General features: G+C 38.6%; 1 protein-coding gene across 2 annotated transcripts in view; it reads right to left on the reverse strand.

Annotated features, from left to right (window-relative positions):
- The window catches only part of cnnm2b (cyclin and CBS domain divalent metal cation transport mediator 2b), a 48,989-nt gene that overhangs the window by 3,520 nt on the left and 20,698 nt on the right, over positions 1 to 24,771 (reverse strand). Inside the window, exons 2-7 of one of the 2 annotated variants that reach the window (XM_039657393.2) lie at positions 16,555 to 16,698; positions 8,642 to 8,779; positions 6,383 to 6,552; positions 5,970 to 6,063; positions 1,622 to 1,672; positions 32 to 210 (exon numbers count right to left, since the gene is read on the reverse strand). In XM_039657393.2, coding sequence (XP_039513327.1) covers positions 32 to 210; positions 1,622 to 1,672; positions 5,970 to 6,063; positions 6,383 to 6,552; positions 8,642 to 8,779; positions 16,555 to 16,698 — 776 coding nt within the window. The remainder of the gene's footprint in view (positions 1 to 31; positions 211 to 1,621; positions 1,673 to 5,969; positions 6,064 to 6,382; positions 6,553 to 8,641; positions 8,780 to 16,554; positions 16,699 to 24,771) is intronic. The other variant, XM_039657394.2, reaches the window with a different exon arrangement.

Here is a 24,771-nt window from a genome sequence, read left to right on the forward strand (position 1 = left end):
ATGTTCATAAACTGCAAGCGAGTCTGTTTACCTTAATGTACTGTACGTCTGCCACAGCCCTGACAGAATAGTCTGGCACATAGATATGCAGGAAGGCATTGAGCTGGTTGTTACTGCTGCCCAGTGACGGTGTGATGGATTCAATCCGCTCGCTACGATTTAACGAGTCAGAATGGTTCAGCCCAAATGGCCGAGGAGGGGATTTGTTTTCTGCAGATGAAAAGGGAAAGCATTGTGACTTCAGTAATCAGGATAAACATAAACACATAAAATCAAGTTCACGATAGGGAGGGGGGACACAGTGTAAAACTTATCAACCTTGCTCATGAGTATTTATAGTCTGACCTGATGTAACAACGCGAATTAAGAGGCGGGACTATCTGTGAGAGAGTAATGATAGAATCCTGACAAACCTAATGAAAACTGCTTTATATTCTGAATGACAAACTTTACAAATCAATTTATATTCAAATACACTAGCACTTTTTCAATAACTGAATAATAACAATGAATTGATCATAAGTGACTTTAAGGATTTTTTCTATTATATTAAAATGATTTCTGAAGCATCACATAACATTGAAAACTGGAGTAATGGCAGGAATGCATCACGGGGGGGGGGGGGGGGATTACAAATATTTCACAATATTAATATTTTTACTGTATATTTGATATCATAAATACAGCATTGGTGAGTAAAAGAGACTTCTTTCAAAAACCTTACATTTTTACAGACTCCAAACTTTCAAACAGTAGTGTATGTTTGTAGATGTTTATGGCTTTTTAGTACACTGAACCGTTTAGTGACTAGACCTTCAAATCCAGCTTTGTAGAGAATAATTAGCACAGGGTATATTCTGATTTTATAATAGCAATAGCTTGTAACAGCTTTTTCGAACTCAATAATTGCATTGCTAGTTATGATGGGGGTGGTTCATGTATGTAAAAGGGTTGCCGCTGGCAAGAGTATGAGACAAAGCCTAAGAGCTTTCAAAGTGAAGACTGGCTTGTTCTTTTAATTAAACACAGCTTATGTTTTCCACTTCATAAAGAGGGGGAATTTACGAGTGCACACACACAAACATATTGACTTTACTCACACACAAAATACTTGCTAACAGACACTCAAATAAGCACACTCCAGCAAATATATGTATTCTTTCTTTGTTTCTCCTACACATAAACGCACATACAAATACACACACACACACACAGGTTTCCACAGTGGGGTGTGTTAATGCCACAATTTGGTTGGAATGTATGTAATCCGTGTTTGGATGTGTGAGTGGAGTGGGGGAGCCACCGCGTCTTTAGCTCAAGGCTCCAATGCTGGCCTGAAGGGGCCCAACTCTGAACCCTACATGCTGGTAGTCAGCATGAGGTTTGTGAGAACCAGGAACAGTGTGTGTGTGTGCATGTGTGTGTGGGTGACTATGTACAGAGGTGTGTGTCTGTGTGTGCGCGTATGGCCTTGCTGTCACCCTTCACTTCAGGAGGCCTGTGAAGTAAAAATGTGTGGGAGGAATTCTGTGGGTTTACTGTAACATATGGTACGATTTACACTACGAAACTAATGTCTGACTTTGTCATTGTTTGATTAGTCATTTTGGTTTAACTATACCTGGAGATCCAGCAACAGACTCAGCCCTACTGACCACAAAGGTACGAGAAACTGCAGGGAAGAACGAGAATAGGAGGAAAAGAAAAGCATTAAAAGAGGGTGGGAAACAAAAAAGTGACTGAAAGGTAGAACTGAAGAGCTATAGGAGTAAAAAAAATCGCACTTGTTTTAATCCACATTAGAAAATATTCTCCATTCCCACATAAAGCACCTTTAGTATCACTGTAGTTCCATTTTCTCAACACCAGAGGTCACCTATGTTCTGTGATAGTCCCCTAACTAGTGGCACATGTGACCCTTGGTTAAAATGTGGCAGAATATTCAACCCCTTTCAATTTTTGATGGATCTATCTATGTTCAAAGTTATTTGAAAATACCCTATAGTCATTTAAAAGAGAGTCAAACTTCCCCCCAAAGACTTTATATATATATATCTGTTTGTTTACAGTTTTTCTCAGTCGCTTTGGTGCATTTCTCACATCACTATTTACATTTGCACAAGAGTTAGTTCAACCTCCACAACATTTAATCATTTGTGCACATCATAGTAGCAGTTTCTCATTCCTTCCAACAAATTGCAAATGCTTTTGGACATGCATCAATTGCTTTCATACAACTCTCTGTTGTTTTATAACATTATCATTTGCTTTTGTCATATCAGTCCAAATTAACTATACTTGTGAATGCTGAATAGTCATTCCATATAAAACTAATAGTCCTCATTTCATTGCTTGAGCCATCACATACAAAAATGTTGAACTAGTTGTCAAACATTTTTTTTTGTTGTTATTATTATCTTTTAAAAAAATCTTTTTTTATCCTAAATTGAACAATTTCTCGCTGGTGAACCTCAGCTTTCACTGATGAAAAGAGATGTGCATGAATGATTTACAGTATATGTATATGTTGTATGTTCAGTTCCAATATGTACTGTGATATTGTTTACAGTTGTCCACCGATCTACCCAAAGGGAGTTTATGTCTGTTGTAAATAAGGGTGTATTTTTTCTTTTGCACGATGGTCTGAACAAATTACAATAATTGGATCAATGAAATTTGCAATCTAGATAATATAACTCTGGAAGAACTAGAATTAAAGGCACACTATGTAAGACTTGTTCACACTTGTACCTTAATATAACAGCTTCAAAGTCATTTGGGTTGTAAACAAACTCATAGTAGTGCGAATCATCTTGGTAGTATAGCTTGGGGGGGACGCCGCTGGAAAAACCAGCAATACAAGTTTGAGAGGAGTGCAAAAGTGAGGCTGACCTGGCGATTGTTGGATGGACTAGTAAGTACATATTTCTAAGTTTGTGTGCATTTTATTATGTGATTTCACCGGAATGAATAGAGAAAGTCCGCAATGGCTATAGAAGTGCACGTCCTTGCACGTCCAAGTGGAGACGGTATACGCGCCGCCACATAGGGTGACCTGACGTCCCAAAAAATTTGGGCGAGTCCCGAAATCTAAGTAGTTGTCCCGAATCCTACCCTAATTGCCCCGAAAATTATACTTAAAGAGTAACTAAACACTTTTTAAACACCAACTTTTTTTAGTTAATGATCTGATCAGTCATTGATTTGAGTAACATTTTTGGCATTTGTTTATAAAGTGTTCTATTTCTACAATATATGGTGTAAAAACGTCTTAGTGCTGCCCTCTTCAGGTTGAACGGTGGCTACTGGAGTTGAATTTTCCTATTGGATGTTTGCGGTGGAACGTGACACAGCGGTTGTTGGTGACGTAGGCAAGTTTCATACAACAAGATGCGTCTCAGGTGCACGCCCCCCTCCGCATTTTTCCAGCATTTTTCAAATATTGCCAGTGGGTGGAGTCAGGCTCTGACCAGGGGTTTAGTTACCTTTTAAGCAAAACCTTGATAAAATATTAAAAACTGTCTGTGGAGATTGAGTAGGCCCCTGGATGGCTGCAGCATCTTTTGGGTTTCTTTTTTTGAAGTCCTACAAAGATGTAGGCGTGAATTTATATATACATTGATAAGCAAATTTTCATTCATTCATTTTGTTTGCATGGCTGGTGTACCAGAACCACAACGCGCCATTTTTTTAGTGGCAGACTAAAAACTAATGACAGACTGTTGATCTTTGAAAAAAAAAAGTTTGGTTCAGGTTTGAAATTCATCATCTTTTATTATAGGCCATGCAGTCTAATATCATAATTGGCTCACCCATAAACATCCCCTAGATCTCTTATTTAAAGGCACACTATGCAAGATTTGTACCTTAATATAACAGCTTCAAAGGGGTATCAGGCCGTGAGTGCAGAAGCGCTCTGCATGAGTGGTACTTACGACAGTAACGATAAATACAAGTAAACCACAGTGACTCTAGGGGTCACTGTTTGACAAAATGAACAAATCTTTTTCCGAGTCATTTGGTTCATTAAACGAACGAAACAAAGGAATTGAGTCAGAAAAAGATTTGTTCATTTTGATGAACGAGTTAGAACAGGAGAGTCACAAACAGTCACAAACACAGAACAGAACAAGGCGAGCATTTGAGCTTATAAAACTTAAACTTTGTAATTTATTTATTAAAAGAGCGATCGTTTTGCTTACTTCGACCCTTATTCATCTTCTGGAATCGTTTAAAGCCCTTTGAACAGTTTGCAGTTTGTGCTGAAAGTGGCTTTTGGATTGTTTGGTTCCCACTGAACTGCATTATTTGGAGAAAAATGCTGAAATGTTTTCATCAAAAACCTTAATTTCTTTTTGACTGAAGAAAGACATGGACATCTTTGATGACATGGGGGTGAGTAAATTATCAGCAAAAGTTTTTTGAAAAGTGAACTACTCCTTTAACATCAGTAAAACGTCACTAGTCACATGTCTACATTGCAGTTCTACATACTATTAAAGACCCACTGAATTGCCTTGGAACTCGCAGCTTTGTATAATGCATTGACGTGATTTACACTGAAACAGGAAGTTTAGGTTAGACATATTGAATGGCTCCTCCCCCTTTTCAAAGAGCCAATAGCATTTAGTTTACCTCACAGACTGCAAGTAGTACCATGGAAGTGAATCTGAGTGCTGATGATATGTCGGATTCAATAGTGGAGGATTCTTTCATTTCATTCTGAAGCAATGTACAGTTGGAAAGCGGAATAAAAAAAATTGAGCGTTTAAGCAATCAAACACACATCTCCAACCCATATTGATCCATGATGTGTCAACAGTTTGGGCCAGGTGGTATTTATAGCATAGGGGGCGAGAGTCGGGGGACGTTTAGATTCTAGAGAGCATTTGTTGGACAGAAGATGTGATGAGAAGCTGAAGTCCACAGCAAGGTCCAATGTCATAAAAATCTGTGATGATCCATTTTAGCGGAAATGAGAAATGTCTCGGTTGCGGATGTAACCCTCGTACCCCGAGTAGGGAACGCAGACGTTCCATCGGATGACGACGAATGGGGATTTCGCTTAGAAAGCCTATCAGCTTTACTCAATATAAAACGAGCCAATTGTAAAGAAATGACATGGGTCTGGGGATTTTGCATCGCGTATATAAATAAAAATGATAAAAGAGACTAATGTTCAATAAAAAATAACTTGTATTATTATTGTTATTATAGAAATCATGCATAAGATGAGCGAATTGGAAAATGGATGGATGAATGGAACTTTTTATTATTTCTATTCATAATCAAAATAAATCATTATACTGTTTTAATAATAGTTTAAATGCCCCCTGAAATCAAAATGTATTTTTTTTTTAGCTTTTAGTATGTCTATGTTAGCATTAAGGTTATGAATAAGCTTGTGTGTTCCAAAACAATGACAAAATTTGGATTTAGGAGATATAATCATTCAAAACTAACTAATATATCTAATGTAATAAATAAAATATGCTGAGTTAAACGTATTAGAAACAAGCAAGATTTCTACACTCCAAAAAAATCATGGAAAGTTCTTAGTAAGTTTAAGTTTATTGTCGTTTCATAACTTCTATTTGATTTTATTTGAATAATCATATTTTCAAAAAAGCATTTATTCAAATGGCTTAGATTAGGCACAAATCTGTTCATTGTGCAAACAATTACATTTATTTAGTTAAAAAGTATTAAATGCTTTTAGCTATGGAGTAATATTTAATTAGTTAAATGTATTATTTAAAAAATGGACTTATTGATGACAAATATATAAACCTGGTAAGTGTGTATTTAAAACGCATTCCATTTATTAGCACGATTACAGAAATCCTGCTACCTGTTTCTTACGTTTTATACATAAACCTTAAATACCAGTACAGCGCACAAAGCAAATAGGTTACTTTTTGTACTTTGTAGAAAAACTGTATGCAAATGAATGTATTATTTGTATTTACCTGGAGAAGCGGTGAGAGCCATGATCCCATACGAGGAGAAAGCTCCAGCTTCAAACTTCATTCCCTCCTTCCCTGCCTCCACTTCCACCTTCCCCTTAGAGAACAGATCACATTGAAGGCAAGACTTTCAATACAGCTAAGATTTTTTTTTTTTTTTTTTTTTTTTTAAATAACATTAAGTGGATAGATTTACAACTAATGGGACTATATTTGCAAACGAAGGCTTTCAGTAATTCCTTTAGAAGCATGTCTGTCTTTAACTATACTCACTGAACTAAACATCCTTTTTTTACGAAGTTCTTTCATACTGGGCGTGTTAAATACTTGCGAAAATCCCAGCTTGTTCTAGGCTAATAACCTCAATCCTTTCTCTCTATGCCTTCCACGGCCCTGGACCAAACAACCAAGCTGACCTGCAGAATGAGGATGAAATAGTCTACGGGCTTGTTGCGGTGGAAAAGGTAATGCTCCATGGCCTTCTTATTCTTCTCATTATATTTGACCTCCTGGATGACGTTGGGGTGCTTGAGGAGACGCAGAAGGATCTTCTCAGACATCTGGATGGGACTGAATAACTCAACTTCTGTAAGACAAAAGAAGACATGACATCATCATCTTCCTGTTCCTGTGGGTTTTTCACAATTGAAATAGTTACCTCAGAGCCATTCTAAACCGTGGTTAAAGGTAATATTGCATTTTCAGGTTTCAAGATTAAACACGGTATATTAGTAAATCCTGGGTAAATGATGCCCTAACATTTTTTTTTTTTGGACGAACACAGCTTGTGGCAGGCAAATACTCTGTTTTAATAACTGCTTATACATCGGTGACACTGTTCTGACTGTTTGCAGTATTCTGAAACAAACAAAAGCAAATACTAAATTTTAAATCCTATTAACACCGTCAGCTTTCAAAATTGTATTGTTTTCTGAAAAGCTGAAACTTAACAGAGTGTGAAAGTTTCTGTGACTACAAAGCTTATAAATAAGCACTGTTGTCTCTATGATGGTTGTCTGTTGCTAAATACTGACTGTAACCTTGTTCTGTTTACAGTATATGTGTCACCTGGCAGCTGGTCGCTCCTTGACCAGGGAACGCTAATAGTATTGTATTTGTTAATCAATGATTAGCGTAAGCCACAAAGGGGACCGTTTTTACCAAATCCTTGAATTCGGTTTAAAAGGGGAATATCACTCAGAATGGTTTGTCTCTATTATACACAAACACCCTTGGGGCCATTTAACAGCAGCCTGATGGAGTAACGCAAAGGGTAATGACTTGTAGGGGGCTGTGCTAAATGCCTGAAGAATTCTAGAAGAATACAAGAATCAGCAATACAGGCTGCATTTATTTAATCAAATATTACAGTAAAATGTTGAATTTATATTATAAATGTATTTATGTGTCATTTTTTAAATTAATTTGATGGATTCTTACTGAACAAATGTAAAAATTTTCTTAAAAAAAAAAATAAAAAAGAAAAATTTACTGACCCCAAACTTTTAAAACAGTAGTGTAAATGAAGAGTTCAGATGCAAAAGCCTCTAAATGCCATTTGAAATTTTCTTCTTTAATGATGATTTTTATCAAACTTGTATATTTAAGTTCAGTAATTTCACTTAAATGGCAATGATAATTACTTATTAATTGTTATTTAAGTGAAATTACTGAACTTAAATATACAAGTTTGATATAAATCATCATTAAAGAAGAAAATTTTTAAATGGCATTTCGAGGCTTTTGCATCTGAACTCTTCAAATGGCTACTAAAAAACACAAAAAAGTGCCACACTCTTAATATAGTTCAAACCTTAATATACAAACAACATCAACATCACGACTTCCACCAAAAACTGCCATTTATTTACCCATTAAAAAAATGTTGCTTTAGATGTTGGTTACGGTAAGAGTGACAGTAAAGATTGACAGAAGAACAATGTTATAAAATATATCTATTTCAAATAAATGTTTTCTATTCATAAAATAATCCTGAACAAAATCTATCATGGTTTCACATTAATATTAAGCAAAACATCCATATTCAACACCAAATAAGCATATTAGAATGAATATTACAATATTAATGTTTTAATGTCTATTTTGTCACATAAATGCAGCTTTGGAGAGCATAAGAGACCCTAACATTTTGAACGGCACTGTACAGTATGTTATTATATTATGTCTAATATGATATTTCATGTGTTTTTTTGTTTTTGTTTTTTTTCAAAATTTTTCCCACAGTCTGGGTTTAAAACAAACATCTGTCAATGCAGTACAACAACAAAAACGTTGACAATCACAAAAATCCTACTCAAGAAAGAAAGAAAGAAAGAAAGAAAGAAAGAAAGAAAGAAAGAAAGAAAGAAAGAAAGAAAGAAAGAAAGAAAGAAAGAAAGAAAGAAAGAAAGAAAGAAAGAAAGAAAGAAAGAAAGAAAGAAAGAAAGAAAGAAAGAAAGAAAGAAAGAAAGAAAGAAAGAAAAAGAAAGATTTTAAGGTGCAGGAAGTCATTCTTCTATACACTAACCCAAACAAGCTGCTGCTTTTTAAAAGGCACCATGGCATGACTTTCACCAAAACCAGAGGCAAAGCTCCTCTACTATGTTTACTACCCTAACCATACTACAGTCACAGGACACACTGGGGTAAATCAAGCAGCTATGCAGTGCACTTGCCTGTTGCTAGGAAACGCAGAGTAGCCAGTAGAAGCTGAGGTGATATTTTAACCTTCATTTCATTGTCCATGTGCTTGAAAGCCGAGAAATCCTGCTTCCGCTCTCGATGGGCGATTTTCTTTTTTGTTTTGTTGTCGGCTGTCAGAAAAATGGGATGACAGAAGAAGGAAGTGTTTTAATTAAATTCTTGAATGATGTTTAAAACATATTGCTTCATATGTTTGTAAACATATTTGCAATGACACATAAAATGGTTTTTGGGTAACACTTTACAACAAGGTTCCATTTTTTAACATTAGTTTACCACATTGGTTGACATGAACTAACAATAACAAATACTCTAAAGCCTTTGTTAATCACAATTAATGTTAATTTCAACATTTACTAATACATTGTTAAAATCTAAATTTGTATCTGTTAATATTATTGAATGGACCTGAACTGACATGAACTAACAATTAACAGTTTTATTTGTAATAACTTAATCAAGTTAATATGAATGTTTAGGGTCTAAATGAAAATTTAGTAATATTCTTTCATTAAAAATTCTCATTAGTATTTTAAGAAAACACTCATTTTACCTGGTCAAAAACTGCTCTGTTTTTAGCATGCCGTTTCAGTGCATATGCCTTTAAATGATAATGAGCTTCACTCACTCCGCCCCACTGTTCTGCGGGCGTTTTGACACAACGCATATAGGGCCCTATCTTGCACCCAGCGCAAATGACTTTGTACACTGACGCATGTATCATTCCTGTTTTGCACTCGCGCAAAGCAGACTTTTCCCTCCACAGACGTACGTCAGTAAACTAGGGAATGAACTTGCTCTCCCTGGGCAGGTCGGTGCAAAAAAAGAGGCGTGTTTCGGCGCAAACAATCCCTGGTGCTTTTTTGCAGTTCCAGAAAACAATTGCGACACTGACCAGAAAAAACCTAGTCTAAAGTCAGTGGCGCATTGCGCATACATTCAGATGCTATTTTAAGCACGTAGGCTTGGTCATAATACAGAGGTTGAACAACGCACATACACTGTAGATGATTCTCTCATCTACATAGATGCATTTTACTTTTTGCAAATGTTACATTATTATAAGGGAGAATATTAAAACACGAGGGAAATCATTGTTGTGTCCATGATGATGGGAAAAACAGGCATAAAGCTTACACATTACCCAAATTATTATATGCATGTTTAACCGATGCTAATTTGGGTGGGTTTGTCCCATCCCCAATGTCACTTCTCTTTCTTTTACGGCCCTGATAGAACATCTATCTCCACGGCTGTGAACCGATTTTGAAGCGCGCCTAGTAAATGTGCTGTTATAATATTATTGCACCATGAAACAAGCGCACCTTGTTCATCATGATCTTAAAGAGAACGTGATATGACGCTCTTATTGTTTTTTCCCGTTACGCCCAAATCACACCTATGAATAATAAAGCTATTTCAGACCAACCCCTTTTAAACTTGCATCGGGCGCAAGAGTAATTTATCCCGCCGGTAAAATAGCAACAGCCCCCAAGACCCGCCCACAAAGTTACTTGTGCTTCATGTTTGATACTTGCGTTTCAGAACGTTAAAATAGGGCCCATAGAGTGTTGCCTTGACAACAGTTGAGGGTATATTTTGGAGAAAGAATGGCAGCGGGAGTCTCTGAGAACACATCTTCGACACATCTTCATTCCCTTCGAAAACAAACTAAGCCACTGCGTCTTCAGTGGTTCAGATTTAGGAACATCAAAGTGTCTGCTGTGTTCGTTATTACACCCAAGAACAGAATACCACAATCGCTTAAACACCATTCTGCTCCAGCGTGTCAACAATGGCGGACTATAATGACAGCTCACTCAGTGTGGTTCTCTGTTGACAATCGTGTCCCAACAATCACGGGAGGGGCGTTCGACCGTGTGACGTCACTCGGACGAACGGCTCAATTTGAGAGAGGGGAAAACATATAAAGAGATTAAAACAAAAACACTGGACGGCTTTTTATCATTATATGATGGGTGTGTACATGCACTGCCGACACAGATTTCAGTACCATCAACTTGTAAAAGTGCATATACCATTATATGACCCCTTTAACAAAGGTTAATAAATACTGTTGTTAGTTAATGCTAATGCATAAACTGTAACACTGATTGAAGAAGACAAAGATGATTAGGAAATAAAACAAGATTTATTAACTCAGAACAGGCAGGCAAATAATGATCCAAACTATGCGAGACGGTTTGCTACGCACAAACAATCCCGGACAATGATTGATACAATCAAAACAACTTAAATAAACAGAGATAATGAACTAAATAAGCAGCTTTGATAGAGTTAGTTTCCATGGAAACAAACGGGTGGCGGGAAACTGAACAAAGGAACACATGTGACCGAAAATAACAAACTAAAAGTCCATGAAAATGAAACTAAGATCAAAATAGCACCCAAATAGGACAGAAATGTGACAGTACATCCCCTGCCGAAGGCGACCTCATGCCTTAACAGATACGGTGAGGGAAGAAAGGTGAGGGCTCTGGGGGTGGATGAGGAGCCGATGAAGGGCTGATGAGAGGAGATGGTGAAAGGCTGGTATAAGCAGGCAGGACAGACCAAGGAGTCGATGATGGAGGAAGAAGCCAAGGAGGAGATGATGGATGGAGTAGCCGGATGGTGATGACCCAAAGCTCAGCCAAGACGATGGAGGGAGTAGCCAAGACATTGATGTGGCCGACGACATCCACAGGACAACCAACAGATACAGAGCTGATGTTAGGGGATCGTAGAGCGCAGACAGAAAGCTGATGGACCTAAGCGATGCAGCTAGTGCTGGAGACCAAAGCAGAGCTGCAGCAACGATCATTTGAGGTGTAATGGAGCATCCGAGGACTGAGGCAGAGCAGGTGTGACAAAGGACCTAGGTGGCTGAAGGGAGGACGGAGCCCGCTGGAGCCAAAGGGGTGGAGAGCCGGAGTGCCGCGAATGGATTGTAGGTCCGCAGAGCAGGCAGAGTGATGGCTTACCAAGGTGAAGCCGGAGGGACGAGAGAGCTTGGTGGAGCTGCAAGGCCAAGGATCTCAGGTGAAGCCGAGGGTGGGAGGAGTCAAGGCGTCGCTGACTGGTCGACGGGCAGATTCGGAATGGAAGGATCAGCAGCTGTAAGCAGAACCGAGGGATCCTAACTCTTAGGTGAAGCTGGTGAGAACACGCTTGAGGCTTGACAACACCGCAAGGCGTCACAGGGGAATGTGAAGGGCTGCAGGAAATCAGCTGAGGACGGGATTAATGACTGGTTGAGAACTACAGTGGAGGTGGGAGAGGAATGATCACTGGTAAATCCCTGTTTTTGCAGGGTGAGGATACTGTGGTGATGAAAGTTCTGATTGTGCCTCTAATGATGAAAGAAGGGTGGAAATCACCGCTTCAAAGTCCCAATCAATTAGACAGTCTTCTGTGTCGAGCTCCACCAGGACTGCTATCTGGACGATGTTTGGCAGCTCACACCCCTGGTCAGACTTATGCTAGGGCTTTGGCCCCAGGATGTTATTAGATGCTGTACTCACAGGCTCAGTGTTTGCGGAAGGAGGAAGCTCTCCGTCTGCAGGGGGCTCTGGTGTTGTCGTCTCCATAGTTAGGGGTGGTGGTGTGCTGGGCTCTGGGTCTGGCTGTGGACAGGTGGATGATGGCCTCCTTCCAATCAATTCATGTGGTGTCTGAGAAGTCTAGAGGATAGTAATAGTTTTCCCCGACCCAGAAGAGAGACTTTAATGTCTTATCAACAAAGGCAGTCTTTAAAACAAACTGCAGTTCTGTCATGACAGAACTGAAACGAAAAGTTCATTAACGGAAGCCCTTTTCGGACTGGGGCGGCAGATTCCGCTGCATTATCCATTCTTGGGTCCAGTATTCTGTAACGCTGGTCTGAAGATGGCGAAGAGTATTATTAGGAAATTAAATAAGATTTATTAAATAACTAAGCAGGCAAATAACAATCCAAACAATGTGAGACAATGAATTCAATAAGCAGCTGTGATAATTGAGTTAGTGTCCATGGAAACAGATGAGTGGCGGGAAACTGAACAAAGGAACACACATGACTGAAAATAACAAACTAAAAGCCCATGAAATTTAAACTAATATCAAAATAGCATCCAAACACAACAGAACTGTGACAAACTTAAGTTAACTAATGGACCTCATTGTAAAACCATTCACCATTAAATCCCATGTGACATGATGAAATGGCCACCAGGTACACTTTGATCATAGAGAAGGCCTTCCTTTCATGTTGTATCTCCTGAAGGAAGGAAAGAATGTCAGGTCAAATTTTCACTACTTCGCCTTATATAGAGATCTGGTGGTTTGCGGTCTAGCACCCTGGATGGTAAAAATCACATTCTGGGGCAGGCCAAGAGCATTCAGATTAAACCTCTAATGAGCCAGACTCAGAGATTTCACCTCTGCTGATGTGGATGAAAATCCTCCCTCCTGCTAGGACCTGAACACAGCAGTTGAACTATCTCCTCTGCCCATGGCCTCCATGGCTATAATGAAGCTATTTAGAGCATTATTTCTCTCATTATTTCAACCTGATTCTGGACAGAGTAGGGAGGATGAGTCTTATAGGTGGGGAGGATGGGGCTTATTAGGTGGGAAGGCATTTAACAGGTCTCTGGCCAGGGATTTGCTAATGCATCCATCCCATGATGCAACTGTCGCCTTCAGTGAAAAGAACAATGGACAATGGGTCTTCTCATCCGTAGCAAACAGAAACACATCTACCTGGGCATAGTTATCCAATGCCTCCTGAAAAAATGCTGGGTGGAGCTGTCATTCCCCTGGGTGATAATTGCCCCTTGACAACTGGTCTTCCCCAATATTTACTAGCCCTGAAACGTCTGCTGCTCTGAGGAACAGCAAGTGTTTCCTGTAACATAGCAGCACTCTCCTTGTCAGGGCATGCAGATTTTTCGAGCAGCTGCCTCCATGCCTGTATTTATAAGAAACAACTGTTGTCTTATCTGATCTGACTAACTAACAAATTAGCATTTTATTTGCAGGAGGAAGTGTTTAAGAGCCAAAGATATTGCCAGGAACCCCAGACAATTTATAAGTATTAGTTTGACTGGTTCTGTCCATACTCCACTCCCTCCAAGATCACTCCACAGCCCTGTGAGGACACATCTGTAGTGTCCACCTTGCTGTCTGAAATCACTCCCATTGACAACCACTCCCTCAGGAATTATTTGTCTCACCAAATGAGCAGAGCCCTAAAACAGTGGGTTGAGACTCGCACCTTCTTGTGCAGACATATGGAGGGATTTAATTCCAGAGAAGGGGTCCATCTCTGACAATCTCTCTTGAAATGAACAACAGCCCCAAAAGCCCCATTGCTAAAACTGAAGCCATGAGCCCAGTCATATTAAAAGCCAAAAAGAGATTGTCTTCCCCAGGCGAAACTTATTTACACAGTTCCATAAACTCTCCCTTCTCTGATCCGAGAGGGTTGCCTAGTAAGTTATTGAGTTCAGGTCCAAACCAAGAAATACCACTAATTGTTTTGGGATTAATAAGCTTCCTCTGGTACACTGAGAACCCCAAATAATCCATGTAGTCATGCATGTATGCACCCCACCATCTCCCTTGATCTGACACATATTAACCTGTTCTCAAGCAATGCTGATATCCTTATGCCCAATTGTCTCAATGGTGTCCATGACACCTCCACCCATTTTGTGGAAATTGTCTGTGCTGGGGCTGTGAAATAGGCATCCTTTAGATTGATTAAGGTGAACCAGTCACCCCTCTGAACAGAATTAAGCAAGAATTTTTGTGTCAGTATTGTGTCAACATCTGAGGTCCAGAATACCTCCCAATTTCGTTGGAATAAGAAAATACTGACTGAATAATCCCTTCTTTGATTCCTCTGCCAATATCACCTGAATTGCTTCTTTGAGAATTTATTTCCTGTCTCAAAATGTTTGCAGTCTCTACTTGCACTTTTGACTGTCTTATCATTGAGAAACCCGGGGGTTCTCTCTCAAATTGCAGTCTGTATCCCATTTGGATTCTGCTTAATAACCACTTGAAGTCTCTGCAAGCAAGTGCGACATGCTTCCTACCAGTGCTGTGGGTGGCGTTCTGACCAATACAGTTTCTACAGGGTGCTTGTGTATAACAGTATTGTGATGAAAACAATCACTCTTTATGAGATTTTGCATGATAAAATTGCCTGGATTTAGAAAGGGGAAAATACAAGAGGCCACACTGTGTTTTTGTGTGTACACTGCTTTAATTGATACGACAACACAGGGGAAATGAGTATGTCAAAGTACTTCTTGATATTCTGTACTCGATCCCGGGGTGTGTGTGGTTGTTGGTGAGTACTCAAGTTTCACACCACTGTTCTCCGGGGAATTTGCAGAGACAGCAAGAAAAAATTTGGGTTATAATACAGAACCCCTATCCCTTCTCAAAAATGAAAGCTGAGAACTGATCAGATCTTTGAGGTGGCTTAGAGGTGACAGTGGATAATCCAAATGCCAATTAACGAACCAGATGGCCAATCAATGAGGCCTTCATTGGCGACATGTGAGATCAGCCCATTTCCTGCACTTCCCCCATGTCAGCAAGGAAAAGCCATTCACCGTGACTCTGAATAACAGTGGTCTTTCCCAGTATTTTATCCATGAAATTCTGGAAAGGTGGAAGTGTCTGATGAACTGTCAAGGAGGAAATTCCTGTCTTGCCTTCAGCATTTCGACCGGTTCACCACCCGACGGAAAGCCTTGTGCAATGCACCCTGCTGCCGTTTGCTGTTTGTCTATCCCTGTAAGATAACCCAGGGATTCTGTTTGGCGAACAAATAGATCTTCCAAGGCAGTGAAGGAAATGGAATCGTCATCCGGTAGGACCTTCAGGAATAATTTGATTTCCATCTCGAAAGTCACAGGTTCCCCAAGCACGTCCGAAAGAGTAAGCTGGTCAGCCTAATTTGTTATCGACATAGGAGATTCCGTGTCCTCCGAAGATGCCATGATGTCTCTCTTCAGTAAGGAATCGCAATACACATCATGTACACCACTCTCCCGCGCAGAACTCCAGGTGAAAGTTTGCTGCACGGCTTAAATGAGATTGGTGTCTTTATTGCTGCTTGGGCATGCCCTGGGCTCAGACATGCCAGGCATTCGACATGCGGATCCCTATTTGCAATACTTGTGAATTCACATTGCCTAGGACAATTGTGAGAATGTGCTCTGGACTTGTTAGGCTTCATAGAAGAAGTGGTAAGTTTCAGGTAAGTTAACTTTTTGTCTATTATATATGCTTGGTTAAGCAGTTCACTACACTTGTTTAATTTGGCCTGATGCCCTACGAGAAGCAGGTAGCTTGTCTTTTGGACAGTTTAGTCTAGTCAAACTAACACTAATTGTACTGAAAAAAGGTCTCGTAGCTTAAATGCCGCGAGTAAAGAGAGGAAGGATGCAATTTTGAGACAGCACTGCTGTTTATATTGGATGGGGTGGGGATTCCTTGGAGGTGTGATTGCATAGGGCTTCACGGATGGCCATGCAAGAGACCTTTCCCATAGTGGGAGTCGACCAATAGAGAGCTAATGTTAACTAATTAAACCTTGTTATAAAGTGTTACCATGAAAGGTAAAGGATTTTGTAATGTCATGCTATTGAAATGTACATACTACATAAATCTGTGCTAAACTAAAAGTACTAAATGAGGAAAATGCAACTAATTTTATTTAACTAGTCTTGTATAACTATTTCACAAGAAATTAAATACAGGACAAAATCCACATTTCTCCATAACACTGTCACTGTCATAACAGAATTAACAGAATTTGACAATGTACTATTTAAACTTCTCTTTGTAAAAACATGCAAAAGTACATGACATTCATGGCACTTACTATATAAGTCTGTCTCATCCAAGATTTCAGACTTGATGATTTCTTCAATGACATCCTCCAGGGTGATAATGCCAAGAACTTCATAGAAGGGGTCGCCTTCTCCTTCGTTGTTAACCCGCTGGACTATTGCCAGGTGAGATTTACCTAGGAAATAATACAGTTGTTTAAAGGTAGATTAAGATCCACACCATTCTTATTTTAAAGTTTAAGCTGTTTGCATATAAAGGAATATTTAATGCGTTTTCTAACTGTATCAAAATGTAATCAAGCTTAAAATTATAGTTCACTCAAAAATGAAAATTCTGTGATCATTTACTCTTAGGAGTAAATATGACTTTTTTTATTTATAATAAAAAAATAAGATATTTTAAGTAATTTTTCAACAGTTTTTGTCCATAGATCAAAAGTCAATGGGGTCCAAAACAACACTTATAAAATGCTGAAGAAATTCAAAAGCCTAGGTTTGGAATGAAATGCATAAAAGTGTGTAAATAAAGTCAGAATTTTCATTTCTGACCACATGCACATATCCTACAATGTGTAACTGCTGTCGGCAGCCTGATAATGGTATTAGCATATAAAATGTTTGGCAATGGCAACAATCCTAGTGGTTTCTACACCAAATCTTAACAAATTATCCAACATATGTACTATACCTGTACAACCAACACTCTAGAGTATCTCAGACCGTCTATGGCATGAAGCCACACTCTCTCCCTCCCTCAAGTTCAAAAGTCTGACCCTGTTTCCCAAAACACCTAAGTGTTTTGTCTTTGATATGGAAGGTTTAGAGGTCTAGAGTAACTGGGTTCAGTCTCAAAATACTGTGTATTATGTCTTTAAACAAAAGTAGTCCAGTCTTGGTGAGATATCTCCACTGGAGTGGACAAACATGTCATAAGCATTGTGCTGTCTGAAAAAACTTGTAAAGTAAGATTGAATGAGCTCCTGCTTCTGATAATTGGTGTTTATTTCAACTAAATAAAAACTGAAACCCTGTAAAAGGACATGGGCAAATCTTTCAAGTTTCTCCTGAAGCTTTAATACATATCCCAAAGACAAAAGTGAAAAACTCTTTTGTTTATTCTGTCAGGAAAAACACCAAACAAATTCTTTGCCTTTTCTCAGCTTGTGAACTTTTAGAAGGAATTTTCCAGAGGGCCAGGCTAATATTAGACCTGAAATGAAGTTTCCATTCCACTTGGGCAATATTCTCACCAAAGCGACTGCTGGGTGATCTGATCTGTCTCAGAGCTGGTCGTTTATATGCAGATGGCCATTTGCTGAAATACTAGGAAGCCTGGGACGCACTTGTGGCAAACCCCATGACAACACACAAACAATGTTTGGCTATAAATCTCTGCTTAAGGAGTGTGGCCTTAACTTGAGTGTGTGTACCTTTTCCTTATTTTGTCACTGCAATGATTTTAATGAACCTTAGTTTGAAACGAGCAGACACTGATTAGCTACTTGCTCTGTTTTTATTTAAAATTAACAGCAAGACAACTAGAAGTGAATGTGCTTTCCATTAAATAAATCACACACAGTAAACAAAACCTTTTACAAAAAAACAAAACAAAAAAAACGTAGCAATTTTGCAATTTAGACGCGCAAACTGCTTGCCGGTGCGATGAGAGTAAATGATCGGCCAGATTTAGCATGAAGTCGTTCATCCTTGGATGCGCGCCGAGCGAGCATTACAAAAAAAGCCGTGCACACACCCAAGCGAAATGGGGTCTTGCTGATCTTGCACACCGAATGCGTCAATTTTGCAATGCGCACCGTTGCCCTCGAGCGGATGCGTCAAGTATAAACAAGGTTTTACTCCGTGTCAGCACGCGCACTGATCGGTAAAGGGGTACAGACCGCTCCCAAATCATCTCCAGCAGTAGCAGCCTCCGAAGCACCACTAACTCCGCCTCCGTTTCCCTCGTAAGCTGATCTTAGTATTTAAACATTCCGTATGATAAAAAAATATTTTATATGTTGTCTAATGACGGTGTTAAACTATAACCCTCACACCCCTAGTTCCATCGCTGTGCTGTCGTCATCGTGTAAAGCCCGCCCAAACGTTTCTGATTGGTGCTGCGATTTCGACGGATTAGAAATGGGTTTGGATGAGCTCTTTGCCAGACTAACTTCCAGAGCAAATCTAAATTGACCGGAAGTTATTTGGGTTTTCCCAGGCTAGCATGTAGCTTGATTCACTAAACATCTAAGAATATGTTGGAACTAGTGTACTTTATGTTTGCAATCCTATGAGTCATGTTTTTTATAATCACCAAATTTTGCAGTTAATGAAAATATTAAAAACATAACTGAACTGTATTGTTATCTAATGAAATTTAATTATAAATTGCATTCTTGTTATTAATACTCAAAGGTTACTTAGACCGATGACCTGATCTAGAATCCTTGTCCACAACACTATAAACTAAATCGCATTTAAGGTAAGATAAACCTTGTCAGTCATTTGACTAAACCTCAAAAGGAACACTTACTGAAACAAAGTTACACTAATTATAAAGGGTGACTCTGTGATATGTGATGATGAAGTAACTTGATGGCAAAGGTTACCAGTGTTATCACAGAAAATAACTCCACAAAAGAGTATTTAAATAATATCAGTCATTCCTTTGTATGCAAGTGGAAATGAATCACCCTTAAAGAGACTGCATAAGAGCAAGGGTCAAGGGGTAGTAGAAGTCACAAGACTAAATAAATAAGTGCTCAAACATTCAATCTCAGCACAAAAAGAAGGGTTTATTCAGGCAACAGTGGAAAAAACATGTTTACTTGTATTTTCCTTCCCTTGAGTACACCATATCTCACCCCTTCAAGGAAACAAGGATATTTGCTTCTACTCTGTTCCTGCTGGGATTATATCTATCCCAAGGTAGAGGGAAAAAAAAGAAGATTACAATTTTATTTCATTATTTGTGGTCACAGCTTGAAAAAAAAGAAAAGAAATGGAGAAAACTGACAGTCATTATATTTGCAATTTAATCAAATGACATTATGAAACCATGAAAAACACATACCAGCTTTGACGCTTTTTATATTTCATATAGCCTACATTTTGTGGGCAAAACGGTCCATTAAGGTGTTGCAATGTATAGAGCACTGTTCAAAAAAGTAGACTTTTTCAAACCTTAAATGGAAATTTTTGAGAAATCTTGCACCATCATACGAAATTCCTAAGTGTGAATTCTTACTGAAAATATAATTTTACCCCAGAAAATTTGTCAAACAATGGTAAATAATAATTATTATGTATTCACATAATCTGAAAAACTGAAAACAGAGAAGTTAAAGCATAAATGTACTGTAAAATCTAACCTTTTGATTAACAGATGATATTTAGTGTGAAATCAAGACTTAAATCATTTTATTTCAAATCTATTTCTCCTGATTGCTTTATTCCGCATAATTGTGAGTTTATATCTTATACTGTTACTTATTTAAAGTTTATCTCAGAATTACATATTTTATTTCATACTCTGTGTTCTTCTATACAGTGGTGGACAGTAAAGTAATTTTACTTTGTTAACCTACTGTATTTAAGAAAGTACATTTTCCAAGTATCTGTTCAGTGATTTTTTCAGGTTGAAATTACGAGGAACAATATGTATTATAAAAGTATAGCAGGGTAGAAAGTTCAGTATTATGTTTTGGAATGTAGTAAAGTAACAAATTTTCTCAAATTTTTAGAAAGGAAATAAAGACATCATCAAAGTAGTCCATGTGACATCAGTGGGATAATTAGCAAGAATTTTTTGAAGCATCGAAAATATATTTTGGTCCAAAAATAACTAAAACTACAACTTTATTCAGCATTGTATTCTCTTCCGTGTACTGGTTACCAGATACACGCCAGTAGCATCTTACATCAGCAGTGTCACTGCGGACTCGTGAACGCGGATTGACATCAGAATAACATTTATTCATTTATATATTCTGACTGTTTTAACCATTGGTCTTCCATAGTAGCATACATTTAGATCGTAATAACCATAGTTAAAACCACACATTATGGCACCTCACTAACATGGTCAAAATGTATATGGTTTATGTAAAATCCAAGTTTAAATAAAATCCACTTCACACAGTAATCTCCTGGTGTGCATAAAAGTAAAGAATGAAGCAACCAGGAAGAAAAAGAGAGGGGTAAAAGCTTACATTTTACTAAGCCCAATCACCTGTCTTTCCTTTCCTTTCCCTTCTTGTTCCCAACATGGTGCCTCTTCCCCCTACTCCTCGGAGAAGTCGTACAAGGAGAAGAACCAGAAGACTTTGGAAGAGCCTGGACCCGACAAGGGACATATTTTTTGAAGGAAGCTGACTGTGCTTTCGCCTCCCTGTACTTCTCCACCACAGTCTCGACAGCAGTGTCGAAAAGCATGGAAGGCGAGCCTGAGGCATCAAGGAGGACAGTCTTGTAATTCTCCTTAACGCACAACAGGTTAACCTTACTATTGCCACCACTGCCGCCATGGATAGGTCGATGAAGTGGTCTGACTGTTTAGTGGTGTAGAGGGGCTATGAACAGTTCAGTGACTGCCTTAGGGGATAGACCCTCACCCTGGTTAAGGTATTTGAGTAGATCAGCCTAGTGTGCCTGCAGCACCACCATGATGGACAGGGCAGCACAAGCCTGACCTGTCGACACATACTATTGGCCAACCAGACTAGATGTTATCTGGCATGGCTTGGATGGCAGAACAGGAGCATTCAGTAACAAAGAAGTCCCCGAGTAGTGATAGCTTGCCAAATTTTCTTCAACCCAAGGCAGTTGTCCATAACCCTGCTAATGCATCCCCTCGATTTTTGCATAACTCATATTCGAGTACCTCATTTTATCCAGGCCTTTGATAGGAGGGACTGTATCAGACTTAGATGTCTGTTACTGACTCCATATCTAGTTCCTCAGAACCAGAAGCGTGCAAACTGCTCATGAGTCATGTCCAACCTGGAAGAAGCCGCTACACAGATACGAGAGCCGCTGATATGGCTAGGAGAGAGATCTCCACCATCACAGCCGCCGTGATGCCGCAGCAGAAGCAGAGCCAGAACCGCAAGGCACAGATGCTTGATTTCCATCACTCAGAAGAGAGCCAAGCGGGAGTGGAGCTGAAAGTGTGTGCTCCATTCCTAAACAACTGACATAGCCTTCAACTCGTGTGTATCACTCGGTGTAATATTCTGTAATGTTTATTTTCCTGCCCGTATTAAACTAACTCCTGAAAAAAACAAGAGTTTTCCACACAATGAAGCTGATGACGTGTTTGCAGGCACCCCTTTATTCCCTTGGGCGCTCCATCTGACGTCATAATTCTGAATCGGCCTGTGGTATGGGCGTGAAGTTACACGTGCCTTATTTACACAAGGATGTGTGCCCATAGTGTCAGAAGCTGACGCAGCATGGAGTTCCCCCCGGAAGCTAAACTAAACCTGAATTGTGAACATGTTTCTTTCCAATAGGGGTGCAACATTCTTCTACAAAACGGGTTTAACTACTTCCGGCCGTCAGCTACAGAGGTAAATTCAGCGTAGTAATGGCGACCTTCTATAGCTGGGGTTTCCAGGAGCTAGGCCTAATATCAATTTCAGATGTACAGTATTGCCAAATGGACGTCCAGAGCCCCGAGTAATTTGTTAGATAAAGAATTTAAGTTTTACGCCTCCTCATTCATTCATAATTATGAAGGTAACGTTATGTGGGTTAGTATATTTAGCTTTTGCTAATGGCACCTGATTTTAGTGATATCTAACTATCAGTAGTTTGTTTACACTTGTATGCTATCAGTAACATTAGTTTAGTCTTTTATTGTTGCTCGCCTACAATTAACGTTAAAACAATCAAACGAAGACTGCATTTTAGCGACTGGGTTATTGTACCAACAGTATAATTACTACAATGTCCTGTGTGTTTATGCTGGTAAACCTTCTGTTATGTTTTTAGGTAACGTTAACCTGACTGTAGGTTTAATGTCTACTGCTATTCTGGCAGGTGTTTTAGATTTCTAAAACATTGTTAGAATAATGACAAATGTGATGAATGAATGAATGAATGACTGAATTAATTATCTTACTGTCCAACATGTAACATGTAAGGGTGACGCTGCTAATAAAGCACCTAAAAGTTGTCACAAAGATCCGGCAAAATGATTATGAAAATGTCGAATATAGCAAGGAGACAATTTAGTTGTTTATGAACAAGTGTTTTCTGTGTCACTGTCACCTGCAAAAATGAAGTTGACGATGCTAATCGTGATCTTCACAGTAGTGAACGAGCCAGAGAGAAATACACATTTCATACAGATTAAATAAGCAGAGAACAGTCCGTTTTCTTTCGTTTTGAAATGTTCTTTTTTTAGAAGTAGACATTTTAGATATTTCTTCTCAGGTCTTTGAGGCAAGAAAGCTACTATGAAAGCTTGTTTCCACCACTGAATGAAAAATAAAAAAGGTAATTGTGACTTTTTCTCTCACAATTCTGACTTTTTTTTCCACACAATTGCGAGTTTACATCTCGCAATTCTGACTTTATTTCTCAGAATTGATCGATATAAAGTCGCAATTGCGTGTTATAAAGTCAGAAATGCATGATATAAAGTCGAAATTTCATGTTTTAAAGTCAGAATTGTTTCAGAAAAGTCAGAAAAATATCTGCTTTATTTACTTATTTATTAAATCCAGGCAATTGGTTGATGAAACATTGATTATAATTAAGATACAATTAATACAAAATTTCCTTTAAAGAAAGTATTTGTGCTTTCTGTTTGAGGTCTTTGTGAAAGGTTCAAAGCCGTCTTTTGGGACGCTTTCAGAGCGCTTACATCCGCAATGGATTCTTAAATTTTAAAGAATTTATCCTCAACAAGTTTTGTGGTGTAGGTCTACGCAGGGGCGTATAATTTAGTAATAAGGTTGGATTATTTATATGTTGAGCCTCCTGTTCATGAAGCTGAAAGTGGACGTAATAAAATATACAATTGAAGCAGACCAACAGGAATCATGCTCTATGTTTATGTTTTATGTGGGTATGGGCCCAATATTAGTTATTGAAATGGGCCCCCAGATGCTTACGGCCGCCACTGCGAGTACACCGCGCAAATTGGACAGATTTTTTCTTCTAAAAAGACCTAGCCACTTGCAAATTCTCTTTAAAGTTTGTATGCTAATTATTATTCTGTCATAATTTATAGTATTTCTTTGTTACTGAAAGAGAGTCTAAAATATAGTTTGACTTAGTGATCCAACTCTGCCGTGTCCCCTATCAGTAGGTTATGCAATGAACCCTAATCGAATGCATTATTCTCTATATCATTTCGACTTCTCCTCGAAACTTTATTCTCAATATTTAATGTGTTTATTCTCCAGATTGTATAGTTTAATTTTGCATTATCACTAAATTATCACACCTAATCTTTCTGGCCCATATCGCCCTGACTGACTCATCTTTTGGGAACTGGTGGAAACTTACCCCAGAGTTAATTTTCCACAACACAGAGCAGATCTGCTGTTTGGATGTTGACGATTCTGATATTTCAGCATTCGTGACATTTTAATTAAAACAAATACACTAAAGTTTCATCATAAATAAGAATTTTATTACAATAAAACAAAATAACCCAAAAATTACCAGTTAAAGACAGAGATCACCTACTGCAGATGTGAACGGAAGTGAAAACCGTAAATGCTTAGACACTGGGCGCTCTGCATAACCCCTATTAACCTGTTGAATCGGTTCACGAATCACACTGAAAGATTAATTTGTGAATCTGACTGATCCGATTGTAGCTGTTCTTGAGACAACAACTCTAAATTAAAATTAGCCAAAAACCAAGATATTGTCGGAGCTTGATGATACACATGACTGATGGCAAAAAAAATAGATACTAATGTGGTATTTTAATATACTAATTATAAATATTTTAATTTACAATGATCAATAAGTAAATCTGCTGAGGGGTGGTGATGGCACAGTGGATCAGACACATGACTTGGTGTGAGAGACCCGGGTTCAAATCCACTGTGAGACACCAATGAGTCCCTGAGCAAGACACTTAAGCCCTATTTGCTCCAGAGGCATGCAACCTCTGACATATATAGCAATTGTAAGTCGCTTTGGATAAAAGCATGCAGCTAAATGAATAAATGTAAATGTAAAAGGGTGAACTGTTGAATGTCATTGAAACAAATGAATGTATGTCT

The sequence above is a fragment of the Pimephales promelas genome, chromosome 6 (genome assembly GCF_988280905.1).
Source record: "Pimephales promelas chromosome 6, fPimPro1.hap1.1, whole genome shotgun sequence".
Lineage (NCBI taxonomy): Eukaryota > Metazoa > Chordata > Actinopteri > Cypriniformes > Leuciscidae > Pimephales > Pimephales promelas.